Genomic DNA, 17147 nt, shown 5'->3' with positions numbered 1-17147 from the left:
GAATAAAGCTGGCTGCCTACTTAATAAATGCCCTGACTGTATGTCCTCTGACTATCGATATAGCTATACAGACACCCTGGAAAACTGTCAAAATTGTCAAAACAAAGAACAGCCTATTGGCAGCTGGCCCTGTGAGGCGTAGACATAGAGACAATTTAAAAACATGTGGATCTATACTGTAATAGCAATCAAGACGAACATGAAAATAATTAAATTTGTGTTTCCAACAGTCCATCATAATCCATTTCTATTGCGGTAAAGATCTTAGGAGATTATCAAACAGCAGACGGATTGAATAAAAACTTTAAACACCGACAGACACATAACGAATATTCACTCATTAGACTCTTTATACACACACTTGCCTGCCCTCTCAAGATGCTGAGCACTTGATTTACTTGGCGAGCACTGATCCGAGGCAGCCTCAGCACATAAACAAATTCCCAGGGGAAAAATACTTGCTTTAGATCATCATTACTGCGGTGACAGACAGAGTCCCCGCAAAAGATGACTTCAGCAGCGGAGTCAATCAAAGCTAGGGGTGATTGATGCTCGTCGTGATTGATGGTGGCTCTCAGTCTCCTGGTGCCAGCTTGGCACTTGCTAGACGGCTGTCCTTTGTTAGTCTGAGGTATGCTTTACAAAAATCAATCTGTCTCTTACTGTGACTGGAAAGTTCGTCGCTGCTTATACTCTTGTTCTCCTTCTCAGATGAATGACTTGTTGCACTCAACATGATAAAATACCTAAAGCCTAATATGTTTGGGAAGCATCTGAGAGATCACATATTTCAATGTTTGTAAAACGGTAGTAACAGGCTGACCTTGTGGGTTTAGGGGAATATTTTTCACTCAGATAGTGTGCATACTTAACTGAACCACCGACAGGGAGGTTATTGCTTCCTGAGTACAGACACTGAGGACATTAGCCTCTCAAAGATCCCCAGCAGCCTTTATTTTCATGGCAGATGTAATTCATTTCATCGAGTATTAATTTGGAGCGCTTTTCCGTTCCAGTGCCGCATTGTGCTGGATGCCAGCACTGGCTCACTCTGGTGCATTTCAATTTCACATTAGGCCAGTCGCACAATTGGGCTTATAAAGAGTGTTCTTTGGCACAAAATTGCTTTGGAACCACAAAATAATTCACAGCATAAAAATTAGCAATGACTTATCTACGTCTTCAGTGCTTTCCCTTTCTGAACCCTTTCTGTCTCCCTCTCTCGCCCTCATTCATTTCATCTTATCTTACATTTCCCACTCATCATCTCATCTCGTTTCGCCTCTACCTTGCATTCCGCTTTCAGGGCTTTTGCGACAGCAGAATATTAAAATTATATTTGATGAGGGTGTTATCAAGCTCCTGGTCTTTTGTCCGATTTCTCCTTTTTGAAGGAGACTCTTGGCACTAAAGGCAAAAAAGTGTGTATGCGAGTTTCTATTCATGAACTAACCTATCTAGAGGATAAACAGTGTAACTTCTCTCAAACCATCATATCTCTTTCCCTGATGATATGTCTGCATTTCAAAAATACTTCTAAGATAGGAATCCTCTATTGGGCAGGCAACTTAAAAACTACAGGATAAGAGGGGAAATCTGCCAGAGTCCCCTCGCTTCAGAATGATAAATGAAAAGTCTGGATGTAGACAAGTTTAAGTGCCAAAGAAACAATTCAAGTTGTTGGATGACAAGCTGCAGCTGTCTGCAGTGGAAAAGTAAATTTTTTTTTCTTGTTGAAAACAGTTTTACCTTTTTTTTTTTGTCAAGCAATAAATAACCCCATTTGCACCACTAAAGTAAGCACATTTGAACCTTTGAAGAAGTAGATAAGTGTCTTATTCCATTTGACAGCCAGTTAAAATGAAACATATCAACAGGATTCTGCTTCATTTCTGTTCAAACAGCACTTTTAGCTGCTATTTTCACGCTGAACAAACACACCGATTCTGGTCCTGTCACTATTCTCTTATTCTAACTTAGGAGAGAGCAATAGCAGAGAGCAGGAGGGAGTAATGGGGAGTCAAATAATTGAAATCTAAAGAAAAAGGAGTAACAAAGAATTCTGTGAGAGTCCAACCCTTCCAAGCCTGGTTATTGGAACATTTTAGACCGCAATCCTTCTTAAAGTCTGAACACTTTGCAACCCTCCACCAACGAAAAGGCTGAGGGTAGGAATTACAAACAGTCTATAACTGTGAATTTAAGTGTATCAATTTACTCCTACATTTTCTTTCAAACCCAATAAATAAGATAGAAAGACTTAGAGTTGAGCAAGAGGCGAGGCAAAGCTGCCAATTTTTTGCAAGCAAATATTTAAAAGAATTACCAGAAAATGTGTTCAAAACCTGGATAAAGTGTCTTAGTTGTAATTTGTGCTACATCGACCCTCTCAGTCGTATTATTCTTGTTGTTCTCCTTTCAGCTTATTCACTTTAAATACTGTTGGAGCTAAAATTCTAAACATCATTCTAAAAATGGAGGAGCTAACTTTTTCCCAGGTTTTTAGTGTCATTACATTGTGTACACTTTGGGAGCAGTGGGGTGCCATTGTGCGGCGCCCAGGGAGCAGTGTCGGGTTAACGTTCTTAGCTCAGGGACCCAGAATGGCAGTCTGTGGGAGTGGAGCTCGAACTCAGAACCTCAGGATTCCAAGTGCAATACCCTTACCACTAGGCCACCACTTCCCCAACTTAACATTTAGGGTTCAGGAGTACAAAATACCAATACTATGAAGTATCTGAAATGGATGCAATTGTTTCTTTAAAACATATTTCAAAATGCTGAGGGGGGCGGACAAAAAAGGTGCAGGACTTAATTCATTTCAATATTTCCCTAGTCTATCTACTATATGCAGGTTTCCTTATTGAAGGTCCAGTAAAAGCAGTTTCACTGACTAAAATTTTGTTGGATATTTTATGTTTTTCAAGTGAAAACCAAAAATAGTCTTTGGTCTTCAAGGATTGAAGCTGTTTTCCTTCCATTATTTCACATTTTTGTGCGTGACTATACTTTAGAATCTGTTTATTATTGTTCTGTGTTTGGATGAAATATTCAATCTCTTACATATTTTTATAAGTGTTTCAGGTCATCAAATAAATTTTTACATGAGCCATAGAAACTAAATCAAAGAATTTTTTCTAAATGGAAATAGGACGTTAAAAATCTCCTTGTCTTAAATAAAGAACACCAATGCCCTCTTTGTTAAGTTGTGAATTAACTGAACGTAAACACAATAGAACTGATCTGGCAAACTGAAATAGTCAAATCTGAAAAAGAGAAACATATTAAAGTAAAAAAAAAAATGTCAGAAAAAAAATCAAAAATAAAGTCAGTGAAATTTCTAATGTTTTGGGACTTAAAACACACGTTAGTGATTTGAAGTTTTTTACATCAGTATATTTCAGCTTCGGCAATAAAGTTACACAACCAAATAATGTTAGCAGTTTTTAAATATAAACATTAAAACAGCAGTTTTAACTTTTGCAGTGGTGTCCTATAATTACCTTTTGAAAGACTTCTTACTTTGAAATAAAGAAGTCAAGACTCCAAAAAAAACTTTTAACATGTACGTACTTAAAGGAAGAATATGAATAAGGTAACATAGATTTCAAATGTGTTGCAGTAATTTTAGGGTTGGAGGAAGAAGAGACCAGCTATAGGCTATATACTAGTCTCACAGTTGAGACTAGTATATCATATAATATAATATATAATATATACACAGTTTTCTGTACACGTACTTGTTTCTTTTACTAAGCTCGTTTCCACAGGTGCTGGAAGAGCTGCGTCAGCCGATGACGTCTTGCTTCTGTCTCGTTCCCGGTCTCGGTCCCTCTCTTTCCCTGTGGTTGAGATCTCCCCACCTCGTCGCTGCCTGTTCTTTTGGGCCTCCATGGCTTTGAGTTTCCGTGCATGTTTGTGTCCTTTATAATGAGCCTCTGCTTGGTTCTGGGGGAAAATGGTGAAGAATGAAATAGCCATGTTAGAGGAGAGAAGCACAGAGGACTCAATGCATTATTCGTTGGAAAGACAAGAGCCTGTGTGCAATAAATGTTGAAATGTATGTGTCTGAATATTCTTTCTCTCACAGGCATCCAGAGGCTGCAGGGAGAGTCTGTTTCCACCTGATAACAGAGCTGGCACACAGGGAGGCCAGAGGTATAATTGCATGTGTAATATGCAACAAGAGAGAGGATTCAATCTCTACAACTACCCCATTAATGTGCACTGTGAGAGTCAGCCTCTGCAAAACCCAGACACACTTGGCAATACATACTAATTTTACACACATTTGAGCTCTCATGAGCACACAAACACAAATCAGACTCAAAACACATTCTGACAGGCAGCACTGCAGCAATAAAAGCACACACATTTCCTACTGAGTGAATGACAATTTACTTTTCCATTGTCATCACTCCTCGGACCCTGTTCAATCCGAGAACAAAAGCTCTGTTGTCACACAGACCATGGATACATAGGGACAGTAAAGAAATCAATGCACAGATCACTCATTAAAAGCTAAAGCAACCTTTGGGGATCTACTCATATCAGCCACTGGGGGTGAATAGAATGTCATTTTGGAATCCACAACCTACACATACTGTATGGAGTAAATTAAGAACATATAACAAAATGACAGATAAAATTACTTCTAAGAACGTAGGATGTGGAACATGGGAAGGGTAGAGGACTTTACATAAACTCAGCTTTGCATATTTGGTAGTATGTTGGCAGCATTTTTTTTTTACATTTCAATTATCACAAAAAAGAAAGGGTAGATTTTTTTTTTGATCAAATGAAAACTTCCAGAAATACGATACAAAATGTACAAACTCTGTGATACTTCCCTAATTTAGAGCAAAATGCCAGTTTATCTGATTACCTGAGAAACACCAATACATCAAAGCTCACAGCTAATTAAAACAGATTACTGCTTAAGTAGCGCAGAGACACAGTCAGACGAAAATACATAAGCACATCATCTGACTGCTTGTGTTGGTGTGATTAGGTCAGCTAGAATCGGCTTTCTCACCAATAGCCCGTCTTCCTGATCAGGTCTCAGAGGAGACAAAAGGAGGAGGCGTGAAATGAGCTTTGCTTCAATCAAAAAAACTACAAGGGGATGCTGTTCCATCAAAAGGATCCTAGATTCTCCAGAGTTTAGAAAACTTTAGGATGAAAGGAAACACAGGCGCTGTACACTTACTTTAGACATATATATGCTGAGTGGGTGTAAAGCTAGTTCCACTCGAGAGCTTTAAAGAGGAATTCATTCCTGTCTCTTCAGGAAATTAAGCAGATATAGAAGTTAAACATATCTGTTAGTTGCTCTAGTTTATCGGTTAAACCTCTATGTTATGGGAAAGGTTAAAGCCCAATGTCTATTCGATGATATTCTGATTTTATATGACCATGAAAAACAAAATAATGGTTATTTAGAGAATGCAAGAACATTAGTAACACGTAAAAACATGTCAACCAGGGTGCATCTGGAGTTTAGACATGCAAAACATAGAAGAGCATTAAAAAATGTATTAGCATTAAATTTAAAGAAAGTGCGTTTGACAAAAGTGGTAAAATACACACAAAGCAATGAACACTGATGTAAGCAAAGTAGACTGCAAAAGAGGTTATTATCCTTAAACTTTTGTTCCCTTGGCTTATTTCTAGTAAAACTGTGGGAAATGACATGCCCCAAGTAAATTTAATAGATCTAACAAACTAAAAATAAACCCAAGCGTCCTTCCACATTAGACATATTGGATAATTTTGGCACTGTGTGTGCCATTTTAAGTTTCTTATGCTTTTTTTCCCTGATATAATTTTTTTTACTTATATCTAACCACAGATGGCACGTGCTCAGATACAAACACTACAATCAGCTTGAAAAAAAACGAGCAGAATGCTTCCTACCTATAATTCAGTTCAATGCAGTTTATTTATATATCGCCAAATTCACAACACATGTCATCTCAAGGCACTTTACAGTTAGAGCTATAGTGCATTTAACATAGGGACTTCCCGACATTCTTATCTGGAGCTTAAGACTATACAGTTTCCGTTTTCGTAGCGTAATGACATCCGGAAAGGCTCAGGCAGTTTGGATTTAGCTCAGCAGTCCAGAGTTCCTTTTCTACCCACTATAGTGTTCTTACTGTTGAGCCCAGCTAAGAACAGGAGCTACAGTTTGCTCAATTTGGCATCAGATAGAGTAGAGATCAAGTAACCAACATTGTGACGTAGATAGTTTACTACCAGACCAGAGTGGATATATTTACTTCTATACAGATCATGACCATAAAACAGTAAAGGTTAAACTAAAATTATAGTTTTAGTTTAATATAATAAGCCTTGTTTTTCATCTTTTTTTGCCTGCTGGTTTGGTGAGCTTAGGATTTATAGTGGAAATACTCCTGTTAAAATTTGGTGTTGGAGTGGAAAATGTTTCTATAATTTAGATGTTCTGTGGATATGCCATATGCATAAATTGGTAATTGTTTTACCCTTTAAAAAAATTGTTACTGAATTTTTTTTTTATTTAAGAATTAAATAGGATTTAATGAAAAGTAAGATTTAATAAAAATATATATCACAAAATGGTGTGAATGATGAAAGTGCAATAATCACCCCATATATAATTTACCCCTTTTAAATTGACTACTTAAGAAAAAAAGCTCAACTAATTGCATTCAGAAGTAATAAAATCACAGATGGGTCCAACTGTGAGTGATTCAATGTCAGTTAAATTTGAACTATTTAGTGAAAGCCTCACAGGTTTATTTGTTTTTTTAGTTAGATTTTTTAATCCCTCATTTAATCAGGTTAGTCCCAATTAGATCTAAAACCTATTTGCAAGAGAGAACTTGCTAAGAAAAGTTATTGAACATATAACGGTAAACAAACAACATACAAGAAGGGCCAGAGGCAAATTTGTGGAAGCTTTAACATAAGCCTATGTTATGAAATAATATCTCAAGGGGTGACACAATGTGGTGGCAGCATCATGCTGGTGGGAAGCTTCTCTAAAGCAGGGACCAAAAAACTAGTGAGAAAAGATGGAAACCTAGATTCTATAAGCAACAGCAATAGGCTTTAGATTTCAAAAACATACACTAAATATACAGACAGAGCTACAGTTGAATTGTTTGAATAAAAGCTTATCTATCTGTTGGAAAGGCCCAATTAAAGGGCTGCAGAAGAGGATAAGGGCCTCTGAGGAAAAAAAATACTCCCAAAAAATCGGACTTTTTTTTTTTTTTTTAAACTTTAATTCAATCTAAGAAGTCTGAGAAAAAAAGGCTGAATATTTCTTTATCGTCTTCCATAAAAATCAGACCTAATTTGAACTAGAAATATGTGTAAATTAAAAAAATCAATCAAATCAACACTTACAAATGCTTTTATGCTTTCCCTAGTAAATCCTTAAAAAACAAACCTGGCAAATTTGTGGCTGAGAAAGAATAAAATGTAAAAAAAATCCAAGTGGTATGAATACTTTTGTATTAATTAACTGATATGAGAAACAAATTAATTCATACAAAAGTATTCAAATTAATTGTTATGAGAAACCTATTCCTGCAGTCGTTCTATCAATTAGACCAATAATACACCGTTAAATACTTTTAAATGTTTAACTATTTAAATAGTTTCTACACTGAGCAAAAAAATTCACCGTCTTTAAAGAATATTACAACAAATCCAGGTAGATGCGGCTCCAAATAGCATTTCCAATAGAGATGTTATCTAAAAAAATCATAACAAAAGTATTTTCAAATACACTTCCAGTATTTGTTTAAAGTGACATGCTAATCTAACTGTGACAGCACAAGATAACAATGTTTGATTATTTACAGAAGAAAAAAACAAGACAGTAGTCCTCAAGTTTAATTTCTTTAATTTCATTCACTTGTATTTTTCAAATTATCCTATTACATCATTAAAACCGGATAACTCTTTTTGAATTGCCAAGTCTTTTCTTGTGTCCAATGATTATTCTTCAGGAAATAATAAAAAATACCCAAACTAAGTGTAAAAGGATTTTAAAAACATTTTTATTTGTGTAATTGCTAATTCACTTTATAAAATACACAGAAAAAAAAATGCTTTAGAAACTTTAAATGTCATGAGGTGGGGTCAGCTGGTTGGTACAAACACATTTACAAATTCAATTATTTTTGGGTAAATCAAATGTTGATACAGTATTTTGTTTCTCACCAATGTACCCAGACCCACAAGCTTAAAATATTCAATAAAAGATAAAGAAAAAAGTTATTAATTAAAATAATACAATATAGATTTGTATTTTTTGTGATTGGACAACTCTAAATAGATTAGATTATAGCCTTTAATAGCGGTTTAAAATAATCTGTAAACTTCCACTCAATAAATGTTCCTCTTAGAACACAGTGCCTCAGGGAAAGTTAAAATGAAATCCATAGCAAACTCTGGAGAGGTTTCAGGAAGTTTGAAAATGTTAAAACTCCTGAATAGACTAAGTAACAATAAAGAGAAAACGTCTGCATCTCCTCTCCCTTCGCAGCCCCCTGCCTCCTCAGACCTTTTTGAAGTCTGAAGTCCAAACGTAGCTACGTGCCTGTGTACCAGATTTAGCTGCACTTGGACTGAAGTCACCTCTCTGAACTATTTGTTTTTTTTCCTTTTTAAAAGTTCATGAAATGTCATGAAGTATGTGTGCTGTAGAAAAGAAGGAATGGTAGCTGAGAAAGCTGCCTCCTGCTGCGGCTGCTGATTGTTTCTGCGTTGTACTGATAAATGGAGTCTGTCACTGCCGTCTTTTCCCTCTCACCTAATCAACTGTACCATGCTTAACAATTAAAATGAAATAAAAACTGAACAATCCTTTAAACAGAAGAACAAAGACAACAACACCACAATTATATTCTTTATCAAGGCTCTGATAAATCACATTGTAGTTATCAATACACATAATTATTTTAATAAGATTCACAAAAAGAAGGTAATTCTTTGTGACTGAAATGCAAGGCGCTTACAGGAAAAGAGATAGTATATCATTATGGAAATACTAATCCATTGTTATTTTCCATTAAATTTAGGATGGAAGCAGCAAAAAGAGTTAAATAAACACACCTGAATATTCAGAGTGAGTTTTTAAGATTGTCGGACTGCAGAGAACATGTGTTTCATACAATGCCACTGGGAAATTATCTTTAGCAAGGACCTTAGAAAAGCCATTGTTGCATCCCATCAATAGTAGAAGGGTCATAAAGACGATTCAAATCTATTCTAAAATCTATTCCAATCTATTCTAATTCCACCATTTGACAGTGAGAAAGATTATTCACTATAACAAACAGTGGATACGATTATCAGGATTAGTGGATAATTGTTAATGACCCAACTGCAGTGCTGAAGAGGCAGAGAGGTTTTCTTGCAAAATTTAATAAAGACGTACAAATACAGAACCGATAATCCTGAACTGATCAACAAAAAACGTAAAAAACAAAACAAAAACTAGGAGTTATTAGGGAGGAATAAACTCAAGGAATGATCGAACGAAGAGAATCCAGCAAAGAGTAACTGCAGAGGAAGAGTATATATGCCAAAGAGAACAATGAATGGAGTAATCAACTGATTGGGAGCAGGTGTGGACAGAAAGCTCTAGAAGGGACCAAGGGGAAAGGAGACTGGCACAAGGGGGCAACAGAGTGTAAAAAATAAATACAAAAGTGCTCAAACACAACCAGAAAATGATAACAAAAAGGAAATTAAATCAATGACCTAGAAAACACAGAATGACTTAAATCAAAGTGTAACTGAAAACCAAAAAGAAAACAGAACAAGCAAGATGGTTCCTTTTGGTGAACGTCCAATCCTTTGTCTGGATTGGATGTTCACCCAAACATCAGGTCGAGCAGATTAAAGATTAAGAGTCAGGGACAACTGCAGGGTAAATAGAAAAATAATAAAAAAGCAGTAAAGAACATTTGAAAGGTATGAACGTGAATGCTTTTTCCTCTTTGAAGGAACAAGGAAGCCCAACTTGTATTTTTGTAAAAAATTAGGAAAAAAAAGTCAGTAATAGTTAGCAGTGGTATGATGGAAAAAATAAACAACACAAATGTCAATCGTAATGGTCAATTGAAGATCTGATTCCAGCCAAAGTAGCTTAACACCTTAAATCAACCATTAACTCTTCTATTCTCGACCCAAATATGCGAACACCTGTCCAACAGCTGAAGACTGACCTAAAGTGGATTATCAGTAGAACACAGACAAACATAGCAACACGAAAGAAAGCTAATGATGAAGAATCAAGAAACTACAATTTTTCACTGAGACAGACTCATAAGCCAGTAAAATAAACCAGTCAATGAGCTGAATGTTTCTTCCTCTCTCTTATTGCCGTGTTTCTCCATCTTCTCTATAGAGCCAAAAAAAGCTTCTCTTACCGTTGAGTTGAAACGCAGGTGGCATATGTTGCAGGAGATGATCTGTTTCTTCTTAAGGGGCTGAGGGACCCCAAACGTGTGATTAATCACTGCCTTCTGGACAGGGTCCATCTGAGACAGCCACATAAAACAACAGGATAGATAGCATGTTAGCATTAAACCACAAGGCTGTACATTCACAGAGTCTCAAATACATAAGTAGACGACACAAAATCTTTTTCTGTAAAGAAAATATTGTTGATACATTGTAAATGATAGTAGACAGAAAACTAAAAGAATGATTTGCATTCATTCCTTACAAAAAGAGAGGAACACAATTTCCTATAATTTGGAGTACAATTCTCTATTTTTTGTCTAATGTAGAAATATATTTATTTAATTATTATCAGCTAAAATTATATATGCGTCAATTAATTTTTTACATCACTTGATGTATTAATTTGTCTTGTTTTTAAATTGTGGGAAGGGGCCACATTTAGTTTAAGAGCCACAATTAGGCCACTCTAGAGACTTCTTTGCAGCTGAAAACGTGTCATAATGAGTCTAAATTACTGCATTATGCATCTATGAGATTATTTCTCCTTTTCTTGAAATAAAATTGTCCTCCAATCTGTGTTTTTGCTGCATATAATAACCAGGCCTAGTGGTTCTTCCTATGCTCTTGACCTTCTCCCTTTTCCCCATTACTACAGAACACACTGTACAAATTACTAGCATGGCCTGATACAAGGACTGGACAATGAAACCCCCAGAAATAAATGATTCATTTTTATAAGTGATTAAAAACTTTAAAAAATGATAGCAGTTTCCATCTTCTGAACAACAGCTTGGCCTTCCTACTTTTATTACCTTGGAATAGAAGAAATAATATCAGATAGGTGCAGAATTGTACAGCAGAGCTTAGGTGGGCAGCAAAGGTCAAACCACCGTACAACTCAATTAATTGGATTTATCAGTATCATCTGTACTGAGGGACAAACACGGAGATAGTTCTGTGACGGAGCTGAGGCAAAGGATTTCTCTCCAACGTCTTTATCCCAGACATAGGAAATTGGCCGTACCTGTTTGGGATGCTGGCTCTAGAGATGCTAAAATTTTGGTTAGGACTCTCTCAGCTTCTGAATGGGGACAGATTCTGAGCGATAAGTTGGCTTTAGTGTTTTAGATAACCGGTTATATGCAGTAAAGGGTTAAATGAAGGCATGTATGAACTTTAGTTTTGCACCCAGAGCTACAAGGGTCAGTTTATCCAGGCTAATTCACATTATTGTCAAAGCATCTCATAAAAACTGAGGTGTTTTAGACACAAAAGCAGGATTATAATAAATATTTAGCAAATTGTCAAACTAATGCCACGGCATGTAGACAGCACAACAAGACACGCATTTAGTACAGTTTATTGGCACAAAAGAGGTTGCATTTTGGGTGAGAAGCCCTTTAAATGCTACTTTGAACAGATAAAAACATTCCTCTGCTGCTTGTGTCTTACCAATGTGCAGTAATGTTGAGCTATGTTCTTGGTTACACCTCCACACTGATGAGTGACTGAAATTGCATGCTAAATTCATTGCTGCATATATCTTGGTTATTAGTGACAAAACAGCTACTTTCAAGGATAATGTTTGTTTTATGACATCTAAGGTGTTTGTAAAGAGGACCAACATGTATGTGAGCAAAACCTGCTGCTCATTTTTTGTTTTTCCATCAATGCTTAGATCAATTTTTAAGTATTTATTTTAACTTTAGGCATGCTTTTAAATTTAAAAATATCATACATTACTTTTCCACTAGTGCTCAGAGACCTATTAATGTTCTCACCTGTTTTAGACTGATCTAGGAAGTGTAAACTTTTTATTAATGGAGTGTCTACCTTGGCCGGAGATGGACCACATTCTTCACCACCAGAGGTTGATTAACTAATCTGAATATTCGTAGAAATGTAAAACCTTTACCCTAGTCTAAATTTTAATGAGTTAATATTTTTTAAAATAAAGTATGATTGAGGTTTACCTGACAGGTTCAAATCCTTTTAAAAATTGCTTTTACTTTGCTAAATCCTAACACAGAAGATAGCTCCTGGAATTTACTGAGCATCAGCCATAATATGTTAGGATCAAAAGATCTATCTCCCTTGGGGTTACCCTGCATGCAGGCAAAGTGCATGAAAAGAAAAATATCTTCACATCACATATCATCGTCATAAAAAAAAACCAACAGGGATGAAACAAAGGAGAAAAATCATGCCAAGATGTTCCCTTGGTGACAGCTGAGCAGGTTTAAGGCATAAATCTGAAACAAATAACTTTACTTTGTTAATCAGCGTGCCGCCTCTGTTTGATGTGAACAGAATACCTCAGTACCTCTGCATGAATGTGTATTATTGAGCTTTTCCTCACCTTGAAAGCATTTTTAACCCATACACCAAAGTTAACATGATTACAGATCTTCATTAGTTGTTTTATTATTCACTGTTATGTCACTCTTCTCACACCTTCTGTATTAATACACGCAATTTAAAATTTAAAAGCTATCAAAAAAAATGCCAAGAAAATGGTAGCAGTATGAAAACTGAAATATAATGTTTTAATAGCTCCACATTCTGCTTTTAGTGCATGTATAATTTAGTGATCTAAAGACTCCAAACCTTTATCACAAAGTAATACATTTTCCGAGTTTGAAATCATTTTATACCTAATAGCATATAGACTATAAAAGCACATGTTCAGGCAAATAATTGGAGGCGCTTATTATTATTGACAACTTTAGTTGGCTACCTGAGTCTTGGGATTTAACCTGAATAAACCCTCAGTTCAGTCATAATAAACCATCTTACTTCAAATAAGAAATCTCTTCTCACAACAACCTGTGTTGGTGACCTTCCAGACTCTTACTATTTCATTTTGTTTGAATTAAAGCTGCCTGTAGCCGTGAGATTCTTTTTTCATGAGTCATAATAAGGGGTCGTGAAGGTTAACCCTTTTTTCTAATGTGAGGTCCAATAGTGATTGCTTTGTCAAAATTTACCTGTTTTTTTTTTTTAAATCAAAAGTAAGGTGTTTAAAATACTATTGTTAAAAACGTCCTTAGCAGACAGTTTTTTTTTTTTAAATTGAGGGGTGGAGCAGACATCTGTAAAATTCACCTGATGTAATGGGGAAAAACTCTCGGTATTTGGTAAAACAAGTTTTTGCTTTATCTAATTGGCTATGTGGGTCAATTTCACTTGAGAAGGTTAATGACAGGAATGAGATTGAACCTCAGAATAGCACTTATATCCATCCATTTTCTGACAAGCTTAATTTCAAGTGGGGTAAAAAGGGGTGCTGGTGCCTATCTCCAGCTGTCTACGGGCAAGAGGCAGGGACACCCTGGACAGGTCACCAGTCCATCACAGGGTAACACAGAGACAAACAGAACAAACAACCATTCATGCACACACTCACACCTAAAGAGAGTTTAGAGAAACAATTAATCTAAAAGTAATGTTTTTGGACTGTGGGAGGAAGCCGGAGTACCCGGAGAGAGCCCATGAATGCTCAGGGAGAACATGCAAACTCCATATAGAATGACCCTGGGCCGGAATCGAAGCCAGAACCTTCTTTCTGCAAGGCAGCAATGCTAACCACTACGCCTTGAGCAGCCACACTTGTATGCAAATGACGAAAAGATACCCAATCAAATAACCAGGACCTGACCAGGCTTAGTTTTAGAGTTTAGGTTTATACACTTTAAAGTTTGCAGAAGGCACCATTCTGTTCCTCAATCCTTTTAAAACTTGCTAAACTAGTACACCTTTAGGGGTGATCTCTAACCAAAGGCTTCAAAGAGGTTGCCAAGAGGTTAGGGCATAGAGCCTGGAATCCTCAGGTTCTGTGTCCACTCCCACGGACTGCCACTCTGTCCCTGAGCAAGTCTCTTAACCCCACACTGCTCCCCGGGCAACGCACAATGGCAGCCTCCCATATTTAAACAAATACAAAAATAAATCTCCCCCTCTTCTTTTGAATGCTTCTCGATTTCCAGTTAAATAAATTTATCTAGAGGTTGTGAGGACAAATATCTACATTTCTTTTAGCTGGTGAGGCTTGGTGAATCATTTATGCATGTTTGTCAACAAAAAGAAAAAGTGGGTTTTTCATAAAATAATCCACTTTCTTGAACTCAAAAGATGACAAAAGATGTCTGTTTGCTTCATTATCACCACTGCTGCTGTAAGGTAAGACTAATATAGATTACACTGCTTGTGAAAATGCAGCACAAACTCCCTGGTGGCCTATTATCAACAGCAAAGAAAGCTGAGGCTTCATTATAGGATCTACAGTCCACAATGACAGCTGATTCCATCACGGCACTCTTCAGAGGGGGATGAAATATCACAATCATGCTGGATCTTATCCTCAGCTGGCACAGGGCCTGACCTTGTCTATTCCTTGGCCCACATCTGAGGAAAGCTGAGGAGAGGTCTGTTCTCACTTTTTGCTGGACCAACACACCCTGTGGACCCAACCTGGTGACATTGCTGTCAGCCTCAGCTGCCCACAGATTACGGAGTGTTGGTGTATTGATAGCATTGACTTGGACGGTGTCTCTGATCACTAGAAAGCTGCATCGTGTAAAGAACTTGGTATCTCTTGAAAAATGGCTTCAGGTTACCACAGATTCCTTAAGGCCAGGTGTGAGAGGCAGGCACTATCCTGGAAACATGCCGCCATGCTGGTGGTGTGTGTCTCCCTCAGGGCTGATTATTTAGCTGCTTTATTTTGGTCTCTGTTATATGACTCATAGCTACCCCTGGGAGTAAACTGACTTTTTCTCCTAGCCAGCAACAGCGCAACCACTGAAATGTAGCACTCCCAGTCCTGCTGCCCTCTGCCCAGCTCGCTAGGGCACACTGCACTCAGTTATTTGTTTTAGGAACTGAAGAATGTGTCCATTGTCTGTCTGCAGCCATCCTGAACCGACTGCTATAAATGCCTCTTTTGTCCCAGTCCTTCACTCTCCCAAGCTATTCAAGACAGGACTTCTGCTGAGCCAGGCAGCTTAGTCCATGCAGGGGCTTCAGGGAAGGTTGAGAGAGGGAAGTAGACAGAGATGTAAAGGGACTGTATATGAAGGGACACTATAGTAACTGGAGACTAGTTGAGTTTGAAGACAGGTGCATTTATCTTCCTGTCTGGAAAGGCATGGTGCAACAAAAGCCTTATCAGGACTAAGAGAACACCGGACTCCTAGCTGAATGATTGCTGTGGTTAATGCCACAACAGTACTACCAGATCAGGCATACTTTGGCCTAATTCTATGCTCTGAATCTAAAGCAACAGGGATGAAATTATTTTGTTACACTATCAAAATGTGTGCATATCTTCTGAGATAGCTCTGACATTTAACATGTATTATTGAAATTCCTTAATGATCCAGATCATGAGCAAGCTTTAGCAATAGGAGTAATTAAAAAACACGAGGAAAAATTTGCTGCTTGGCAGAAGTCTGCACTCTCAGAGTGCTTTTCCACTTTAAAATGTAGTCAACAGTGTGGCTGCTTTGCTGTGATGGGAGCCCTAAATGACCAGGAAGCTTGTCGTATGCCTGCTCTATTGAATTGTTCTTTGGAGGATTGTATGTAGTCAGCTTTTTGCATGAAGGTCATTCACTGAATACTTTCATATTTTTAGTGAACGGTGAACTGAAGGGATCAAATTTGAAGCAATGAACGCGAATGAGACATTTACTCTGAGAATAATGAGCAAGACACACAGCAGTTATTACGGCAAACAGGATGACACACCAGCATGTTCACTGTTAGTACTAGTGGTATTTCTGGTAGAGTTTTATGAACTAACAAAGGAAGACTTGGACAGAATAAAAAAAAATAAAAAACTCAAATTTTTGTGAAAACTGTGCCCATAGAGACTTAACAAACAAGTCCGTATGATAGGCAGGTCAACTCTAAAAATTAAAGCAACACATTGAGTTAAAGCATCTGAGCTATATTGGGAAATATCTGCTACTGAATGAGGAACAGAAGAAATCAGTTTTGATCCAGAACTTAACCTGAATGTATGTTTCTAAAGTTCTGTGTAATTTGGCTGAGTAGAGGCCTCACTGCACATCCAGTATACCTTGACTGCATTGAGTATTTTATATTTCTTTCTTTATATTATGATCACACATTTATAGGGTAAAATGTGAGGTTATATTATGTAGGGTCGAATAATGATGATAATTAGGGATGCACAATATAATCTGCACCCTATCGGTATCGGCCTGAAAACTGAATATTGGACATAGGCCACCCCACCGATATTTAACCCGATATTTGAACAGCTCTGAGTTTCTACAGTCTAAAAAAAAAAAATACAACTTCTTCTTCTTCCTCAAAAACTTCTTTTTTACAGACTTAAAAACTTCTAAAGACGAGGGAAAAAATATCGATACATTAAATATCTTCATATCACAATATCTTCATATGCTGATATATTGCCATTTAAGAACACCATATTAATCTCTTTTACTAATGAAATATTGCTATATGTCATCGTTATGCTACGAAATCCCCCGAAAATTCACGAGATTTTGCCATATTTTAATGTGTTGATATATTGACGCGGTATCGATCTATTTTACTAACAAAATCTCACAAGAATTTGTAACAGAACGATGAAATTTCACGAGATTTTGAAAGTAAAATAGCTCGATACCGCGTTTTTAAAAATC

At 36.9% G+C, this 17147-nt stretch overlaps 1 protein-coding gene across 3 annotated transcripts in view; it reads right to left on the bottom strand.

Annotated features, from left to right (window-relative positions):
• Positions 1 to 17147, bottom strand: part of znf385c (zinc finger protein 385C) — a 121788-nt gene that overhangs the window by 12737 nt on the left and 91904 nt on the right. For all 3 annotated transcript variants that reach the window (XM_015397822.1, XM_015397824.1, XM_015397825.1), the window contains 2 exons: positions 10434 to 10544; positions 3741 to 3948 (listed from right to left, as the gene is read on the bottom strand). In XM_015397822.1, the coding sequence (XP_015253308.1) occupies positions 3741 to 3948; positions 10434 to 10544 (319 nt within the window). The remainder of the gene's footprint in view (positions 1 to 3740; positions 3949 to 10433; positions 10545 to 17147) is intronic.

The sequence above is a fragment of the Cyprinodon variegatus genome, unplaced genomic scaffold (assembly GCF_000732505.1).
Source record: "Cyprinodon variegatus isolate N-32 unplaced genomic scaffold, C_variegatus-1.0 Scaffold889, whole genome shotgun sequence".
NCBI lineage: Eukaryota > Metazoa > Chordata > Actinopteri > Cyprinodontiformes > Cyprinodontidae > Cyprinodon > Cyprinodon variegatus.
This window is presented reverse-complemented; position numbering and strand designations above follow the sequence as displayed.